Raw genomic sequence first — 19,987 nt, forward strand, 5'->3', positions numbered from 1 at the left:
TCTCCACCCCTCAGTTCAACCATCAAGAGCAGACCAGACTAAACGTCTGAGGTTTAAATAAGACTGACTCCTCCAGAATAATCCTCTCCAACCATGCCAACCCTTCTTTCTGAAGGCCTCAGAGAGCTCTCTGGATCTGGCCATGATGGTGATCTTCACCCCTCACTCACTTCAACCATCAAGATCAGACCAGACTGAACATCTGAGGTTTAAATAATACTCCAGACTCATCCAGAATAATCCTCTCCAACCATGCCAACCCTTCTTTCTGAAGGCCTCAGAGGGCTCTCTGGATCTGGCCATGATGGTGATCTTCTCCACCCCTCACTTTAGAGCCGCTCTCCAGAAGAAAAGACTCGGCAGACAGGTTTACTCTTTAAATAGGTTTATTTATTTATCTTAAAATAGTTTCCTTTTAATCTACAGACTCGTTTAAAGGAAGTCGAGGACTCGCAGAAGCCAAATGAAAAGTATTAACACTTAATTTCCATTCATTTGAAAATACTGACACAAACAAAAGGGAAACAAAATGATTAGCGGTTTGGGAGAGTGTTCTTCACATCTACGAAGACCACCCGTCCAATCGTCCCCCACCTCCTTATTGTTATTGCTGCTCCTGGACGACTACAGATGCCACCAAAAGTAGCTGAAGTAGCCGACGTTTTGCTGCTTGGCCCGACATCTAATATTAATGGGAAACGCTCCACGTATGGAAGCTGTAAACTGCAGATTTCGTGGCGAACACCCCGAGCGTCCCTCTAGGCCGGAGTGGATGCGATTGGATGGCATCGAGCCGTGATGGAAGCTGCGGACCTTCAACCATCACTGACTAACCTCTCTGGCCCCCAGAGCAGGTCGCTAGTTTGTTCGCTTAGCCTGTGATGTGAACGTCGCCGAACCCGCTGCCCTTGCTTAGTGGTTAAGATGTGAACGTGAGGCCATTCAAAGTAGATTGGTGGCTCTAGAGGAACTTCAGAACTTCGCAGTGGTGGTGGAGGGACGTTTAAGGGACGTTACGGGATACATGCAGGGCGTTGTGAGGCAAACTAGTCCCTCGGTTATTCAGATTTCTCACTATTTCACCATCATGAACCCTCCACATGAAACTCAGAGGACAGGTGTAGGATCACTGGTGGGTTTGGGTAGAAGATGAAGTTGCTAGATCTGGGGTTGTGTAGTCATGGCAGCGCCTTTCTCCATTCACCACCACTGTAAAGAATGAAGGCTGTAGGTCCAAGGCTGGAGGACCCAAATTAACTGGCAACTCGAAGGTTGTCAGATGGTTGTCGGTGGCCTTTCCTGACATTTGGAGGAAGCTGAAGGGTCGGTGTAGCTGCCCAGGCCTGAGCGACTGTCCGCATTAGATTTTTCCCCCAAACACATCAGTACATGAAGGTGGGTGAAGCAGGGTGAGGAGCATCTCCAGAAACCAGAACAGTACAAGGCAAGACCAGGCCATGGGTGCGGGAGGCGTGCCAAATAGCATCCTGGATTATATCGCTACATTTCCAGGTGTGTGGGTCTACTGGAGAAAGCTACGTTCTTGGTTCTTAGTAGGTGGCACAAACAGCCCTGTTGTTTAGCACAAGGCCTTGAACTCTAACTGGCAACCTGGACCCAGGTGGGACGTGGGTCTCTTTACAGGTCTCTGGAGGTGAGAGCAAGGCACAAGCTACAGTGAGGTAAAATGAAACATGGATATCTGATGGAATTCGCATTAGTCAGGCTAAAGTACAGCCTCCAAACATGGTGGTGGTAGTTTCACACACTGGTACTGTAGCCAAAACCTCCATTCTCCCTCTCGGTGGCTGTAATAGAGCGCTGTTGTGAAGCAGATCACAATACACAGCAATTCACAACTCACAGTGAGAGCTAGCCAGGCTAGCGTACAGCCTCCAAACATGGTGGTGGTAGTTTCACACACCTGGTGTTTGCTGAGAGATGCAATAGGACAGAAAACACTACACATTGTTGGCTCCGTAAAGAACCATGGGCCTCGTTCACCAAACGCCCTTAGGAAAACCAGTCTACCATTTTTTCTTTGTTGGGTTTGTTCGGTTTAGGAAGACGATGGGATCCAGGAACAATTCTGCACTTTAAAGACACGTCAGGAATCTGAGGTAGACTATTTTATATTTTAGGACAAAAATGTAAGGAAATTCATAGGACGATCTCAGTAAGACACTGGCAAATGAACATGCTTCTTTATGGAACCAAAAATGGCTGATGTTCTACGGTATCGGTCAAAAGACTCTCTGTGGCACCTTTATTTATTTATTTTTTTAAGAGCGTCCGGCTACGTTCACATTACAAGCCCTAGCATTTCATTTTCGACGTCTTGCTCAAGATCCGATCCCGAGTCACTAGACGCCTCACATTCATGTGGGTGTCCATATTTAGTGTGAATGACCTCTCAATCCGAAACGTCCCGCAGGCAACAGTCCTAACCGATTGAGTCACAAGGATGCGCCATGAGTCCTAAACTGCTCCCTAGTGCACTCAGTCAGAGTTATTAAATGTGTGAAATCTACACCCTAATTAGTGCACACAATTTCATCAATTTCTCAGACTTTTCTGAGAAACTTGACCCTCAGCCAGTTCCAGTTAAGCCTGCCTGTGGGGCAAGTTGCTACATTTGCACTCGCTCTGGTCTAGGCTGAACTGAACTGTTCCTGGACTGAAGGTTCTGCAAACAAACCCTATATTTCCATTTGTAGCAGAGATGTACAGAGATGTTCCCCATAACCACCTCCTCCAACCCAGCCAACACACACTCAGTCTGACGAGGTGATCCATTAGGGAATAAAGTATATGAGGGACTTATGCCAAAAAAACTTGGTAACCAAAGGAAAAAAAATAAAATAAAAAAAATAACACAAAGTAACACTTGAACAGTGGCATCACCGTTCCATAAACCTGTAATAAGAGATGTTATCTGCAGTCATGAGGTGCCATGGCAGATTATTTCGAGCAATGTAATTTCAGGGAGTCTTCATGACCGATACCAGTCATTATTGGGCGTAACCCGTCAAGTAACGTTACACTAGACCATTATTGGGCGTAACCCGTCAAGTAACGTTACACTAGACCATTATTGGGCGTAACCCGTCAAGTAACGTTACACTAGACCATTATTGGGCGTAACCCGTCAAGTAACGTTACATTAGACCATTACGTAGCGCAACCCGTCAAGTAACGTTACATTAGACCACTATTGGGCGTAATCCACAGACCATTATGTTGCATAATTCGTCAAGTAACGCTACATTATACCATTACGTTGCGTAACCCATCAAGTAACGTTACATTAGACCAATATTGGGCGTAATATGACAAGTAGCGTTATGTGCAAGCATTCCTGAGCGTAATCCGTCAAACAGTGTTACGTGAGGACGTTACTGGCTGTAATCTGACAAGTAACATTCCATTACACAATTATGAGGCGTAATTCGTCAAATATCGTTACATTAGACTAGTATGGGGTGTAACCTGTCAAGAAATGTTACATTAGACCATTACAGGGCATAATCTGTTGAGTAATGTTACTTGAGGCTGTTAGTGGGTGTAATCGGTCAAGTAACGCTACGTTAGACCGTAACTGGCCACAATTTGTCAAGTAGCGTCACATGCAAGCATTACTGGACGTAACCTGTTAAGTAACGTTACATAAGACCATCACGGGCGTAATTTGCCATGTACGATAACCCTGTAACACTACTGGACATAATCTGTCTTGACCGTGCGTGACCGTGTAGGACATCAGTCATGACCTGTTTATGGAATGGTTAGGTCAATGTTAAGTGAAGTGTTACCCAACAAACGAAACGTATTATGTCGGACACTGGAGAGAGACACGCATTTCCCTCCACCAAACATAGGATTCAAATTCAACAGTGCCATGAAAAAAACCCCAACACACACTTTAAATACCAATAGATATAACATATAACCAGTGCTGAAGCATAAGAAAGCATGACGTAGCCAAGGCTAATAATACAGAAGACCTCTAGGCAGAAAATCTACAGGCTTATTATAATAAACACAGTCTGTTAAATTAGTATTAATTACTATCAGTAATAATTAACTGCTTAAAAACATGATTATCAATAAAAACGTTCCCACGCTGGTTTTTTTTTTTGTTAGTTTTTTTGGGTAACAAGTTCCGTTGGCATAAAGGCCCACAGGTATGACAACACACAATACACACATAAACGTGAGCCTGAAGACCATCTCTAGTGCTTGGAATAGGGGCCAGCAGGGACATACACCCACCTACCTACCCCCACACACACACACACACACACATACACACACACACATGCAGCAGCATTAAACCGTTTAAACACTCGCTCTTACTTACCCAAATACAAACTCGCTCACACACACACACACACACACACACACACACACACACACACACACTCTCTCTCTCATTCAAAAACACAAGAAAAAAGTCCTCTAGTTCTCGTCCACACTCTCACGCGCCAAAGCAGCCAGGCTATTGCTATGGTCGGAGTAAAAACCCACGTTTTTTTTCTTATATTTTTTGTTGAGTTTTTTGTGTGTTTTTGCACAAACAGGTTTTAAAGCAGCTTTACAGCAAAAGTTTGTCACAAAACAGCATCTCAGAACGGGTTGGGGACACCTGAGACTAACGGCAGGTATTGCGTGCGAGTGTGTCTATGTGTAGGACTGTTATTTTTGGGTGTGTGTATGTATGTATGTGTGTGTTTGTGTGTGTTGGCCAAACGACTCAAAACATTTGAGATTTGCAGTCTACCATCAGAAACAGGAGCCAGATTTAAAGGGCCCATATCATCCATATATTATCCGTTTTGTCTTTTTTCCCCCCTCTGAATTAAAACAGGCTCAGTTTTTAGGTTGCTGTGCCTTTAAGGCTGAAATGTAAAAGAGCCCTGTTTTGATTGGAGGAAAAAAAACAAACAAACAAAAAAGAAATCGGTCAAGTCTGAAACAATATGTATAAAATGGGTGGGGTTTCACTGCTGTAGGTGGATTCAAGCAAAGGCATTGCTGTGTGACATCACTTGTACAGTTTGCCTTCCTTATATGGGGATTTGGGGAGCTTTGGAAAGTGAGAAATTCAATATGGGCCCTTTAAACGTGCATAAAGTACCAAAATACAAACAAAAACAAACACTGAAACACTCCTTATAACTTCAGCACAAATGGGAGGGGCTTCAGTGCTGCAGGGTGACCAGTTGGACACATGCAAATGCACTGTTTTTGTGTGACATCACAAAAAAATGGCTTTTTTTAATAGGTTGGTTTTCAGACATGGGAAATATGGGAGCTTTGAAACTTTACTTCCAATTTCGGAACTTTGGAAAGTGAGAAATTTGATATGGGCCCTTTAAATGTGCATCCAGTACCCCCCACCCCCACCCCCCTTCCCAAATAAGAAGAAAACAATCAAAACAAAAAACAAACAAACTACAAACCCCTCTAGAACACATCTGCAGTCATACGTGGTGTCCCTCCACAACCACAATCAGTGGCCACTAGGTGTCTCTATAACAGTAGTTTTGACTCCATCAGTCATGAGTTCAGCTCTGACATCTGGATCGGGTTCAATTTCCCTGCGAAACTGAATACAGCAAATTGTGAATGGATCTGCTCACCAGATACTTATAAGGACATCTTCTAGAAACGAAAGCCCAGCTTCGGCTTGACTGACTAGAAGACAACGACTGGCCTGTACTTGATCAGGGAACATGAAGGAGTCAAGGTTCCTCCAACAGCATATCTACAGCTTTACGTTTGGGCCAGCGCCCTGGCTTTCCAACACAGTCCTAATGTCATCCTAAATTGGCAAACTGAGCCGTTTATTATCTTTTTCTTTTTCAGTTCAGTTCAGATGATTTCATCACTGCCAAGCCTTTCAACCAACCACTGAGGTGTTTTCCTCTGAGAAACCAAGAAACGTCTAAATTTCGAAATGTTTTAAGACACTTGGGCCAACAGCTTGTGTATGAGTGCATAGAGCGTGTACGCGAGATCACAGCAGGTATCTGTGCCTGTCTTCATCCAGTGTCAGATCCACCACCTCTGGGGGCGGGGCCCAGCCGGGCTGGGCGGAGACTGCTGTCCATGTGGGCGGGGCTCTTTGCTTCCACGATGAAAGAGACTGGATGACGCCACCTCTTGGAAACCTACACACAGCACTGAAGGGGGGGAAGAAAAAAAAAGGAGGTGAAAATCTAGGTATGGGCGGGACGGTGAGAAGTCCTCATGCAAACGGATTGCCGTCGAGTATCAAGGTATCAACATATATATATATATATGTTTGTGTATTTATACGTGAGCTGTACTGTCCACCCTTGTGTGCTGCACGTTCTACTTCAAACAGAAAGCTGTGTGGCTAACCTGGCATTCTCCTGCACGCCGACAATCTCCACTTCACTGTCCGAAGACGCCAGACTCACCTGTGGAGGCTCCGCCGCTACTGGACCTACGGCAAAAAACAGAGGGAAACAAAAAAACACGGTCATCAACTATTCTCACAGTATGAGCAGCAGTGTGCAAAAGATGCAGTAACTTGGCTCAGGAAACCTGATGCAAACTACAGTGCAAGTCTCCCTCCTCCAACTACTACAACAGCAGCACCGAGTGACTGTACTAACATTTTAGATGGGGGTGTGCAGTATATACGACTCACAGGGGCACCAGACAAAAAGGGGGCGCCAAAGGGACTCGGTTTATAAACCTTAAAGAATGCTTTGGTCACTCACGCTAGTTCGCCAACAACTAAAGCAAGTAAATAGTCATGGGTCAGCTTATTAGATTAGTCAAATGACATCCTGCTAACTGTTAGCATGTACAGAAACAATCTGCCGGCTTTCAGGCGGCTTTGGTTACTGACCATGCCTCTTCTGCGAGAGGCAATACTGAAGTAAACAGTGGGGGCAGTATAACAGCGTGACCTGGCGTAAGGGATGTCCGCTCCAAACCCGCCCCCTAGTGGATGAAATATCTTCCCCTTTATTGTGAAAAAGGCTCTGTGGGACCTTTACTATGTTTCCTGTAGCATTTCCTGTGACCCTGCCGGGTAAAGAACTCAAGAACTGCCGGGTAAAGAACTCTTGCCCTCAGAGCCTTAAGATGTAGACCCCATCTTTACTAGTTTCTAAGGGTGGGAGGGGCCTGGGACCTCATGAACATGGCTTGTGACTAATGCCACGTTAGCGATGCTGGCTGAGGCCGGTGGTCGACGCGGTAGCGATGCTAATGCAGTGAAAGGAACGGTAATCAGAAGGCAGCATTCTCACACCAATAGGTCATGTTCCCCCAGTCCGCCCTCTAGTGGACATAGCTATTAATCCTCAAGATAGTCAACAGGTATGTAGTAAAACATGAGGCCAATGCTACCGGTGTAGCCGGTGTGTGTGCATGTATACTGTACAAAGCGGTTCACAGCAAGAATAGCAAGTGTGTTGTGCTCACAACGGAAGATGCTAAGCTAACACTGCTAACAAACACTGAAGATCGACGGTCACCAACCTCATTTTTTGTTTATTAAACAACAACCCAGAATATTCATTTATTTGCTTCAACTCTGTGGAGAAGTTCATTCTATTACATGGACTAAAGTATTGGGACACTAAAGGACTTCTTCCGAAATCAAGGGTATTAAAGAGTTTATCCTGCTTTTGGATAAGTTGGAGTAACTGCAAACAAACACAGGACTAGAGCTGGACAACGGATCGAAAATTAACATTCAGAATCAGCCATTTAGAACCTAAAATGGAGATAATCTTGGCTACGTCAAATTTTTTACATTTCACATTCCTATTTTCCTTCAATTCTATTCCAGTCTGGAAGTGGAATAGCACTACAGTGTGATGCTAATCAGATAAACACCTAGCTCCAGTGTTAGCTTTTTTTAAAAAGTTCCTTAAATTGTCTTTCGTCCAACTTATTTTATCGTTCATCTCATTTTAGACTGAAAAATTTGAAATTGGTGACAATCCAAGCCCAGTGTTTGTTAGCAATGTTAGCCCAGCATCTCCTACTGTAAACTAAACCAATCGTGTTAGATGTTTATGTTTTACGGCAATATTTGAATGACGTGAGCGCTCAACTTATACTCCCCAAAATACCAGTGTCGCACCAGCGTTCCCAATTCGCACGGACAGACGCACGGCCTACGGGGACACCGGCCTCCCCACCGCACCGGTGCTCTCTAGAAGCATCTTTAACTGACCTGAGAGAGGGGGAGGCTGCTGCTCCTGTTCAGAGTGTGTGTCTGAGATGTCGTAGTGCCCAACGACCGCAGGCCCCACTGCAACACACACACGCTCATTTCAGTCGGTTTGCTTTACATTAGTGACCATCATACACACGCACACACACACACACACTAATTACCCCCGACAGTTCAAACCTGATCGACCGCGGACCCCAGGTTCAGTCCATCAGCCAAGACAGGTTTGGTATCTGCTGTGTGCTTCTTTAGTGAGGAACGGGCGATGCTAGGCTAACGATGCTAACACACACTGGAGTTAGACTGTCACCAGTCATTCGCTTCAGTTCACATCCTATTGCATGGACTAAAGTATTGGGACACCGGCTTTCAACAAGAGCGCTAGTGAGGTCAGGATGCTGGACACCCCACCTCATCCTTGCCAACGCAACCAGTCCAAAAGACAACGGCGCCAGTAGGGTCATCAGTGTTGACCTGCTCCAGAGAGTGTTTGCACATCTGTGTCAGACATGGGTGCAACTTCAAGTAGCTGAATGCATTGTTTAGAAGGAGGGGGTGTCCACAAACATTTGTCCACAGTGTAAAGGAAGGCGTTTTGAGCGATGCGTCTGAACGGCGGCGAGTAGATTGGTGACAGTGCAAGTCAGACAGTGCTGGTTAGCACCGTTAGCCTAGCGTCACCCGTTCTACACCAAACATGTCTCGGCTGTATCTTAGGTCAGAGGTCAATCGTGATCATTTGAACTGAGCCTTTGATGTGTTTCATGGCGCCGTTTGTTTGCGACGGTACACTCTCAGCGAGGAAAGCCTGAGGTTTGAGGAAGAGCTCATGGACACACACACACACACACACTTTAGGACCAAGCTAGGGGACGTCCACGTCTGCCAGTCAACCGGGGTCTCCACAACAACACACGGCACACAGAGAACAGAGACGCAGACGACGGCGATGACGACATCATCTTCGCTTTAATTTGGATCAGGCACTCAAACATGGCATAAAATGCTAATGCTAACGCTAATAACAATAAAAAAAAAAAAGAAAAAAAACCAAGACATAAGAAAAACTCATTCATTCGGATCCTTCATCCGGCGGTTCTCACACACACTCGCTCGCTCACTCGCTCTCTCTTACTCGGTCGGTCAGTTAGTCAGTCCGCTAAGGAAGAGCGCCCCCTGGTGGAGGAAAACCATCAACTGTAAACCTTCTCCTTGTAGCCCTGCCGTTAAGTGTGTATGTGTGTGTTAGCTTGTGTGTGTGTTAGCATGTGTGCAAACGTTCTTCTTAATGCCCTTCTGCATCGTACGGAGGGTACGAGGAGCTACTGTGGGTAAAATTTATGAACTGAAATAACATTTGTAAAATATTAAAATCCACTGCCAAGGCCTGCTTAGTTTACTCCTGCTAAAGCAGTTCACTAAACGCTACGTGTGATTGGCCGTGGCTGTGTGTGAGTGTAAGAGTGTGTGTGTGTGTTTATGCTTCAAAGAAAATTCTGCTCTTTTTTTTTTTTTTTTTTTTTTTTTTTTAAGCGAAGGAAATGTAAACAGCCAATCAGAGCGGGGCTTCGGGGTGACCTGGTTCACTGTGGAGACTCGGATTTCTTTCATTTTAATTTAATTAAATTTTAACTTTAATTAATAACCATCACCTCTCATCACAAATTTTTTCCTAATATTATAATGCGCATTTTGCAGTGTGCAAAAGTATCCGGACGCTCTTGTTAACGAGTGAGTTCAGCTGCTTCAGTGCTGGAGCTCTGCAGAACACCTCCGGGATAAGAGACGTTCGGGGTGAAGGAGTGGCATTTTTGATGGACGAACACCATCAAATCCTTACAGCGACGTTCCAAAATCGGAAGAGCAGATGACTACAAACGTTTGGGGACTACTTTGTTGGCCTTTAGCAGCCTGCATGTATCCCTCCACCACCACTGCCGAACTAACGGTCACGGAGACGCTCTTCAGACGTCTGGTTCCATTCACCACCGCTGCGGACAGCTCGGACTGGGTGCGGTTCTCCAAATCCGAGCGTCTCCCAGCGACCCCACCCCGACTGACTGGCTTTACATTTTTAACCACTAAATCAGGCAGATATTTTGCAAGTGTTGGGTTTCCCCTTTAAAGAGGCCAAGTCAGGAACACAGCTTCTGAAGGAGGGTCGTTTAAACATACTCTGTGTGTGTGTTGGTGTGTGTGTGTGTGTGTGTGTGTGTAAGTAAGAGACAGTAGGTAAGTTATGTTAGTACTAACACCACAGTGTTGCTATTCATGCATTATCACTCTTTATAGCTTCAGCTCATCACATGCATGTGCTGCGATATAATAATTATAATATAATTATAATTAAAAATTAATAATTAAAACCAAACTAAACTCAAATCAAATCCGGACGAACAGTTCAGAGTTCTTTGGTCGATCTTTTGGACGAAAAAGAAAAAGAAAAAGAAAGAAAAAGTCCATTCCAGCATAAAGCGCAGGGCTGGGGGCAGTAACCCGCCTTTACCGGGACGTCCCGAGGCGTCCGAGTGTCTGAGTGAGCTGGTTGTGTCTAATCTGTCCAGTCCGACACCAGAGCTGGTGTGAGAAGAACCTCAAGGCACACACACACTGTGAGGAGCGCCCCCTGGAGGAGGCCTAAAGGGGGTGGGGGAGCAGGTGTGTGGACGAAGGGATGATATGGGGAGAAACAGAGAGACCGTGTGGACGGAGGGACAGAGAGAGAGAGAGACAGAGCGGGGAGGTGAGAGAGGAGGAATGGAGGGATGGGGAGAGAGCAAGTGAGTGAGAGACAATAAGAATGTGGATGGAGAGAGAGAGAGAGAGAGAGAGAGAGAGAGAGAGAGAGGAGGGAGAATAGACAGTGTGGGTGAAGGGCTGGGGAGGGCGAGCGAGAAAGAGAGAGAGGGGGGAGGGGGGCGTGTGTTCTGTCTTTATATCATGGCTTTCTCGGGCGATCCGATTTTCTCGACATGTCCCTCCGCTCGTCCTCCGTGGCCGCGCCCCCTCTTCACGCGTTCAGCAGGTTGGGGTCAGGGGGGTCCAGGATACCGTTGAGGGCGGTGCTCTGGGCGGCGAGGGGCGGGGCGCTGCTCAGCCGGGCCATCTGATAGGCCGCCAGCGTCTCCTGCGACTCCGACGAGGGCAGGAAGGAGCTGTCGCGGCTCCGCCCCCCCGGCTCGGCGCCGGACCGCGGCTCGTTCTCGTCGTCCTCGTCGTCCGAGTGCAGCCGGCTCAGCCTCTCCATCCACACGCGGAAGCGCTCCTCCGTCTGCCTCTGCATGGCGGCCAACCGTGTCAGGGCCTCCTCCAGGACGCCGCCCAGGCTGCCGCCGGCCATGCCCCCCTCCAGCAGTCCGGAGATGGTGTCGTTTCCACGGCGAGCAGCTTAAAGACAGACGGCAGGCGCCGAGAAGACACACGTCAGACACACACAGGCTTTAAAAAGAGCGAGAGAGAGAGAGCGAGAGAGAGAGAGAGAGAGAGAGAGAAGGAACTGCGGCGCGAGACGACGGCGGGGTTTGCGGCGATCATGCTGACGAGCTACAGACGGGTCATGCGGCTCACAAAGGTGCATTCTGGGTACCACAGTGCATTACATGGACAAGTGACAGGCCCTGCTGTTCACAGAGAACACACACACACACACACACACAAAAACAGACATTTAGTCTGATCTCCTGGTAGTCCCACCACTGAAGACCACCTAACCTCACCTCATCCCTCGGACGTCGCCCTACACACCCACCTGTCCCACCCGGGGTCTACTCGCATCGTCCACCCCTTTGGCTAGGTCATTCTTACTCAGCTACCAAACCTTTAGCAAGCTAGCAGAGCAAGGTAACCAAGCACACTGTGTTGACAAAAGTATTGGGACACCTGCTCAACCACTGTTTCTTCGGCAATCCAGGAGTAACTGTCTACTGTCCAGGGAAGACACTGCTGTGAGGATTTGATTGCACTCAGCGAAGATCACCACCCCCACCTCATCATCCCTGGATGGAGCTCCTCCACCATCATTCCAGAGAGCACAGTTCTTCCACTGCTCCACAGCTTTTAATGTTTGGGGGTTTTACATCCGCCCCCCTCAACAGCAGCATGGTGCTGATAGGTTTATCAGTGTCCATCTGCTGCAGAGAGAGTCCTATTCTACTGGCAGGCACTGGACAAGCTGTGTGTAAACAATGGGTGCAAATGACGGCACCTGAACACATTCCTTAGGTGGGGTGTCCACAAACATTTGGACACGTAGCGTACGTCAGTGTTTGCGGACTACAACTGCAGAAGCTTTTGAAGAACAGAGATGAGTAAATGGTTACAGTCCAGTGTTCGTTAGCAGCGTTAGCCTAGCATCCCCCTTTGTGAGCTGAGGAACTGACGAGGTCAGAGGTCAACCGCGATCGTCTGAACTGCTCCTTTAATTGACCATTTATTTTACATAAAAGGAAAGTAATGGGTTCATTAGAAGGAGCGTCCACAAACATTTGGACAAATGGTGTAGTGTCAGCATCATGAAAAATAAGGTAAAAGCCATAAACTGAAGAAGCCAGGTCCTGATACTTAGCAAAAATGAGCGGGTCCAAATCACGTAACCGGTCCACGGTTCGAATGGAATTGCTCAGTGTGGCGGCAGGGTGTGGACTCGGCCTTCGGGGCCACAGCCAGGGCCGACTCGGGACAAGTGTGTAAACGCCCCAACAGAGAGCTAAAAACTACAGCCGTCAAAACGAGGCCTCCACCCATTTAGACTAGAACGACACACTGCAGGAAGGTGCCTACAGGTGGAGCTAAACCTCCAGCTACAGCAGGTGGAGAATAGGTCCAAGGCGGCTGCGGCTCTGTGTGCAGGGTCTGTAAGCGAGCAGCAGCAGCAGCAGCGAAAATTCAGCACATTACACCCACATTAGACCCCACCCCCCTGCCTCTGACCTACAGCACCACCTGCTGGACAAACAGCAATCCATCAAATCACTGGCATCAGCAGCATCATGGTGGAGTCCAACAGTCCTAAATTAGCCCAGGTCGGCGTCACGGGCCCAGGGTTCGAAAACTAGGCTGTGTACTGGCTACTGGAGATGCCAAGTCTCCAACCGGCCATTTCATTAAAACCACCTGCTTGCTTCCACACTGTCCGTTCTACAAGCTCCACTGACCATACAGGAGCACTGTGTAGCTCTACAACCCCAGACTGTCTCCATCTGTTTCTCTGCAGACTGGGGGGGTGGGGTGGGGGGGTTCGGTACACTATTAGAGAAAATAAGGCCAATTTACAAGCATGCATGACCATCCCCATGAAACCACTGTTGGATTTGCACGGTATTGCGGGAACTGTAGTGGTTTAGGAGTATTGCTATGGTAACTGTAGTCCGTTAGACCCCCAGTGGGGGGTTATTTTGAGTAATTCACCATTTTTAGGGTCTTATTACAACTCTTGAAATCGTGGAGGACGATGTGTCTGCGCTGTTGTGCGTGTGTGTGTACGTAGAGGCACACTGAACATGCTTAATTAACACACTACAGACTGTATTAGCCACCTCAGGGGGGCGCTATACATCACTACATGGAGCTGTACCTTACTAGACCTTCTGCTCACCCTTAGTTAGTATACAAGCTCAGACTGGCTGCGTTTAAACTCCGACCACTAGATGGCAGTGTTGTATTTCACGCATGTCACACTGAACCGCAGCCCCTGTATGGTGATCCGCAGGCTCTTCGTACCGCCAGGCTCTTGGCCCGTGCACAGCCCTAATACACAGCGCATCCATTTGACAGCCAAGCACTTCACCGCACACCCCATGACCACGTATCTGACCATCTGACCAATCCTGAGGCTTCAATACAGACCACACTTTGCACCAGGCGGACGTCTGCGGCCGGGGTAGGGCGCCGGTGTCAACGGATCAGGTCACATGCACCACGAAAATGCAGTTGAGCACCATGAGGTCACCTTTTTCATTTTCAGCCTGGTCAGCCACCGTCAGTGTAGGGGTCAGTGGATGTGGGGTCAGAGGGGTTTAGGGGGGGACCGGTGAGTGAGGTGAGGAGGAGGAGGGGGGGGAAGGGGTGAGTTTAGAGTCCCATATTCTGCTGCCAAGAGTCTGAATATGACATCATTCACCAGGCATGCACCAAAACACAGCAATGTGTAAATGTGAAATGCCCTTCATACACATGTGTGTGTGTGTGTGTGTATTTTAAAGGGGGGATCCAGTTGTGTTTATGTAATAGGGGTGCCATTTGTCTCTGCAAAGGTTTAGAAGATGAATGGAGGCCAAAAAAGTGCCAAAGTGAGTACTTTGCCATCGGCAGCCGGAGCCTGACTGAGCACAATCGGCCAGGCTGAGGTGAGGTTTTAAGGCAAATATGGCTCCCATCTCTGAATAAAACTTTATTATTATTATTATTATTATTATTATTATTTTGGGCTATGCATCTTTCATGTTTTGTATTCTAAAATTAATATCAGCTCTTGATGAAAAATGTGCTACACAGAAATGGCACCCAGGTCACAGAATGACTCACTTAAGCCTCCAATATAATCTAATATAATAATCCGCCCGTGTGAGTAAGTGTGTGTGAAAGCAGCCAGTGTGCGCTTGTGTGTGTGGGTGTATTTAGGTCATTCATTCAGTCAACATGCACCAAACTCCTGAGAGAGAGAGAGTGACACCCACTAGGCGAACCACTATTCAATAGGTGTGAGGGGACGGTGAATGCGAGGCGTGTCACCGCAGGACAGACAGCCTGCGCTCTGGAGGGATGAAGGTTTATGGGCGACGCTGGCTTCACTGGTGAGCAGGCAGACGGGTTCCAGGTGACTCAGTGTTTCTTGAAAGCAAGCCCGAAAGGTAGCTGACTGGCCCGCGGAACTGGTCTTCACAACAACATTCAGCACTGTGGAAAAAGTCTTAGGCCAGCTAAGAAAGGAGAAACCTGCGTATTTGGGGCAGCAGGAGCGTCCTTGCTTGTGGAAGCACGGTGGGCTAGTACCCCTGACCCAGATTAACGCTTCCAGCTACGGAAGGAGCCATCGCTAGCCATCTCTGAAGAGTCTGCAGGAGAACTACACCTTAAGCCGATAGAGAACTTTGGGCTGGACAGAGCTTGAGTAGTTTTGCAATAAGAAATGGAGTAAAATTGCAGCGTCCAGATGTACAAGCCGGACGAATATTTAGGCAAGATCATATTTTAAACATTTTTGAATACTTTTCAGAGGGAGAATACTTCTTATAGGATTTGTATTCAGGTAACTGCAGAACAACTAAAAAAATTTAGCTGCTTAATGTAGCTTTTGGTCGCCAAACTATATGTACACGTTTACACACAAGCATCTCAGCTAATCCTGTTGCAACGCTCCCTGCATTCCAGCCTGTATTGGGGTCTTTGAGCCCTTAAGGCCACAGGTATACTGAATAAGGGACCGTTATTATGTTTGTTAGGTCCCATCCACCCCAAAACAAGAAATGAGCACAGCACAGACTTACTTAGATCACTCAGATCATTTAAACCAGCCAGGAAAGCAGATGCCCCCCCCCCCATTTCCTCCTTGTTTTTCCATTTAACAAATTATTTATATTAAAAATAGATATATAAATAAAATAAAATCTGGCTTTAAACTAAGCACGTCTGAAGGATGCTTTGTGAAGGACATAGCTAAGAAGGTAGAAACATAGCAGGAAGCGCTGGTGGGGCTTTTCCCCCCACTATCTAGGCCAACTACTCTAGCTGCTATACTCTAGCTGGGCCGGCGTGCTGAACGGACTGGCAATTCATTCAGCCTGGAGTTTAATTCGGGTGTGTTTTAGCAGGGAAGTCACCGAACGCCAGACTACCAGGCCCAGAGCTGTATCGCTGACGCACCGGACAACGGTTTACCCAGACTAGAAAACGTAGGTTCAGACACTGGGTCGCTTTGGTGGAGGAGAACCTCTCTCCAGAACTGCTGTGTAGCGCTGCATAACCCATAGTGTCATATTAGTGTAAAATCCTGTAGTATTATTAGCTTGTCCAGAAATGCATAAATGTCTACAGCTGTCTGTCCTGGAGGGGGCGCTCAAAGCGCAATTTGTATTTACTGCAGTGGAGCAAAAGTGAATTACTCTCCACACCTGCAGGAGGAGCCCATGAGCAAAAGTAGCAATTCTCACATAATTCTCATAAGGTGTTTGGTGGGAACTGGAAACACTGGGTTTGCTCAAGGGTAGAACTGGAAGTCGTAGGGATCTGTGTGCTAAAGCGTTCCCCGGCAAATCAACTTCCTGCTCAGATAAGCAGCGTTTCTGAGGTGGCCCAAGACTTCTGCACAGTACTGTCAATCACGTGTGTGTTTGTGTGTGTGTTATTCACACGCGTTACCTGGCTGGTGTGAGTTGATCCCTCCTCCCTCGTTGTCTGACGAGGCCGACGAAGACGAGGATGACGAAGAGTGTGCGGTGATGTCACTGTCGCTGGTGCTGCTGTCCTGAAGCAGGTCGGGTTTGCGCCGGGCCGCCGCCTCCCGTTTCTGCCGCAGCATGCGCATGCGCTCTTTCTGCCGCTGGCTGCGCGGGCCCCGTCCCCGGCCCCGTCCATTCACCTGCTTTTCTTGGCAGCGGTTCTTCTTAGCTGCCATGACGATGCCGGGGGCGTCGCTCTCGGAGCGGGAACGCCGCGACGGTTTCCTGCTGCCCGCGGCAGCCGGGGCGGAGGAGGCCTCCGCCGCCTCTTCCGCAGACGAGAGAGTGTCCGAGTCGCCTAGGTGACCGGAGGAGGAGGGAGAGCGCAGGCAGATGGAGGAATCGCTGTCCTCTGGGGGACAGAGCTGACTGGTGGTGTTGGTGTCCGTGGAAGACGTGGGCATTGTCTCCAGCGGCTGGTCGGGGGAGGAGTCTCTGCGCAGCTCCTTCAGTAAGCAGGGCATGGAGAGCAGGCCGGGGGGCTGCGGCCTAGCGGGGCTCTGACCGCTGGTCGGCTCCTCGCAGGTGGGCGAGCTCGTGGGCGACGTTTCGGCTCTCAGGGGCATGTCCTGCTCCTCTGCTGTGGCCCCGCCCTCTGAGGGGCATTCCGGGAGCTTGTTGGCCTTCTGGGCATCAGCCATCTCTGGAGGGCGGGGCCGGGTGGGGGCGACGTCTCAGAGGCAGGGGCTGCTAGGTGATCAGTGGGCGTGGCGTACCTGCAACATCAATAAACCCCGGTCAATAACGTACCTGGATGAGGAGCTGGACACAACAACAGCGATGAAATCACATTTTAAAGATGTCGTGTGCAAAAGTTTGGACACCCTACTAAGTCAGTACTAAGCGCAGTTCCTCCAGGACACTCTAGGCAATCGCACCAGGGCTCGTTTCCGTCAAACCCAAGCTGACAAGTGGAAACACACCCTACGTTTCAGACATTACACAACTAGAAGGGGGTTCAAACTTTTGCACGCCACCAGTCCCATTTCGGAGTAAACTGAGAGATAACGAAATAAAGAAATAACGCCCTGCCAACTGCTGAAGACGTATAAACGGTTCTACTGCTGACCAAAAGCTCCTGATGTAGAAAGTAAGCCTGACCAGATCAGTGACCGGAGGGTTCGGTGTTTACAGGCACGTGGCGTTTCAGGTTTAATGAGGCATGGCTACAATAACGGTGTCGGTTAACACTGTCTGGTACAGTTCCTCTGAGCGCTCAGGCACTGGGCTACTTTCATCGTTATCGTCACCATCATCATGATCATCATCAGTAGCTTATTTGGTGAGGAACGTTCTTGCCTCACACTGAAGCACATGTGAAATCAGCAGTGGTTGAAATTCTGTATTATAAATAAATAAACAAATAATAGATACCCAGGATGTGGGCCTAAAGGAAGCCCTGCAGACCAGTCACCCAAACAAAACAGGACCTCAGGGTCGCTTGAGGATCCGGGCTAGGTAACATTGCTGTGAGACGGTTTCAGTGGTCCCCACAGGGACCCAACCATCTGGAGGTCCTTGGGGACCTTATTCAAGTGCATAAATAAATGGACACATCCACGACCACCGGATTAACATGCATAGGATGACTTTATAGCTTTGCATTGGGGAGGTGGGAAGGGGGGTCCCCACACGTCCACCCCTGTGCTCTCCAGCCTGAGGTCTTCTGGATCAGGACTGGGATCAGAGCTCCTCCACACTGGAGCACTGGTCTGGCTCGTTGAACTTCCACCTCCAACAGCAGTGGGTCTGCACACCCAGGGGCTTTTAGGGGCTCCCCTGCTCCTGAGCTCGTTAGCTAGCTAGCCCGTGCAGGGCTATGGGGCTCTCAGACTACTACTGCTAGCTAGCTAACTAGCTAGCTAAACACGCTGCACGTTAGTTAGCCAGCCAGCTAGCCAGCCAGCTAGCCAGCTACTCCCTTCAACAACAAACACTACCAGCAGCGGCCAGCTGGGGTTCACTCGCGCCGAGCCCGCTAGCTAAGCTAAGCTAGTTAGCATGCGACATTACTTTGGAAGTTAGCGCTTAGCTACACCGCGAAACGAATACCGTGAAAATTAACGCAGTAACGTCGTATTTTCGCTCAGAGCCCACTTAAACAACAGCCCCCCACTTTCCCCCACCCATTTTAAACACTAGAAAACAGCGCAGGGCTCTTTAACTTGGTCACTTCGCGAGCGCTAGCTAGCACCGGGCTAGGCTAACAGGCTAACGAGCGCCGCCGCCGCCGCCGCCGCCGCCGCGCGCCGCTGATGTGAAGCAGACCTGGATGGAGGCTGTCCTCATGTGCGGGTCCTCCTCTGCATCGTAGGCCGTGCGGTCCTTGTGCGGGAGGCGCTCATATAAAAGTGGAAAACCGTGTGGAGCTAAAAAGTCCCCCACTGCGTTTCGGCTCCGCGACCCCTTTAGCTCGGTGGGCTAACGTACAATGTCGTTTCCGCTCCCGTCTCTGCCGCGAGCCCGCTGCGCGAGGCGCCCCCTGCCGGCCTGGAGAGCTATAACGCTGAAACGTTGATGTACAAATTTGGGGCCAGGCTGCTCCAAAAGCTCAGGCTCTCCAAAAAGTAATGGTGCAGTCAAACTCCCCAAACTTGTCCCCTCAAGAAGACAAATGAAGACGAGACATGGCCGGGGACGGGTTACTGCCGGTTTAGGACAATAGGTCTTCCGTTTACTGCCCCCCAGCCGCCCCCCACCCCCTATAATGTCCTTCAGCGCTGTCCATTTTGAACGATTTCACACCAAACTTTCCTCGAAATTTTCACGAAATTTCCTCGTTTTGCTCCCGAAACCATGATGCTAACACAGCTACCAAGTAACGGCCACACAAACTCGTTTTTGGCGACAGCCTCCTCTTTATTTACATTAGCCTCTTAGCGCAGTACGGAAAAAAGGGAAGCGAACTTCCGAATCCGAACATGAAACTTTTGCGGTTGTACAGTTGAATTTTACAGTCATTCTTTTAAAATATGTGAAATTCCACGTTTTGTTTCTGAAGCTATGAAGCTAATGGCTAACAAGTAACGGCCACCCAAAAATCAGCCATCCTGTTCCAGTGGCCTCGTGGTACGGGTACTAACAAAAGGAAGCTGTACTTTTCTGGGACGATTTACAACTCATAGATTGAATTACACAGATATTTCTGAAATGTGTCGTGCGGAAGCATTGAAATGAACATAGCTAATTTAGCTAGCCCCTCTTGATTTAGATTAGCATCAAAGCCCCAGTACTTTAAAAGGAAGTCCAACATTTCTAGGCCAACTGCCTGCATTCTAGGCAATGGGAAAATTGCGAAACCCCCCCCCCCCCCGCCCCCCCAAAGCCA

The 19,987-nt window shown here is 48.5% G+C and overlaps 1 protein-coding gene across 3 annotated transcripts; it reads right to left on the minus strand.

Moving 5' to 3' along the window:
• Window positions 1-368: 368 nt before the first annotated feature.
• On the minus strand, window positions 369-19,093 carry ark2n (arkadia (rnf111) N-terminal like PKA signaling regulator 2n). 3 transcript variants are annotated; one of them, XM_072661505.1, is made up of 5 exons: window positions 18,928-19,093; window positions 16,580-17,375; window positions 8,225-8,302; window positions 6,388-6,472; window positions 369-6,185 (listed from the first exon to the last, which is right to left on the minus strand). In XM_072661505.1, the coding sequence occupies exons 2-5, from the start codon at window positions 17,298-17,300 to the stop codon at window positions 6,020-6,022; spliced, it is 1,050 nt and encodes a 349-aa protein (XP_072517606.1). In that variant the 5' UTR covers window positions 17,301-17,375; window positions 18,928-19,093; the 3' UTR covers window positions 369-6,019. The 3 variants fall into 3 exon arrangements, with proteins under 3 accessions (XP_072517606.1, XP_072517607.1, XP_072517605.1); XM_072661506.1 differs by lacking the exon at window positions 8,225-8,302; XM_072661504.1 differs by lacking the exons at window positions 369-6,185; window positions 6,388-6,472; window positions 8,225-8,302 and adding an exon at window positions 9,179-11,611.
• Window positions 19,094-19,987: the final 894 nt, after the last annotated feature.

The sequence above is a fragment of the Salminus brasiliensis genome, chromosome 18, assembly GCF_030463535.1.
Source record: "Salminus brasiliensis chromosome 18, fSalBra1.hap2, whole genome shotgun sequence".
Classification (NCBI taxonomy): domain Eukaryota; kingdom Metazoa; phylum Chordata; class Actinopteri; order Characiformes; family Bryconidae; genus Salminus; species Salminus brasiliensis.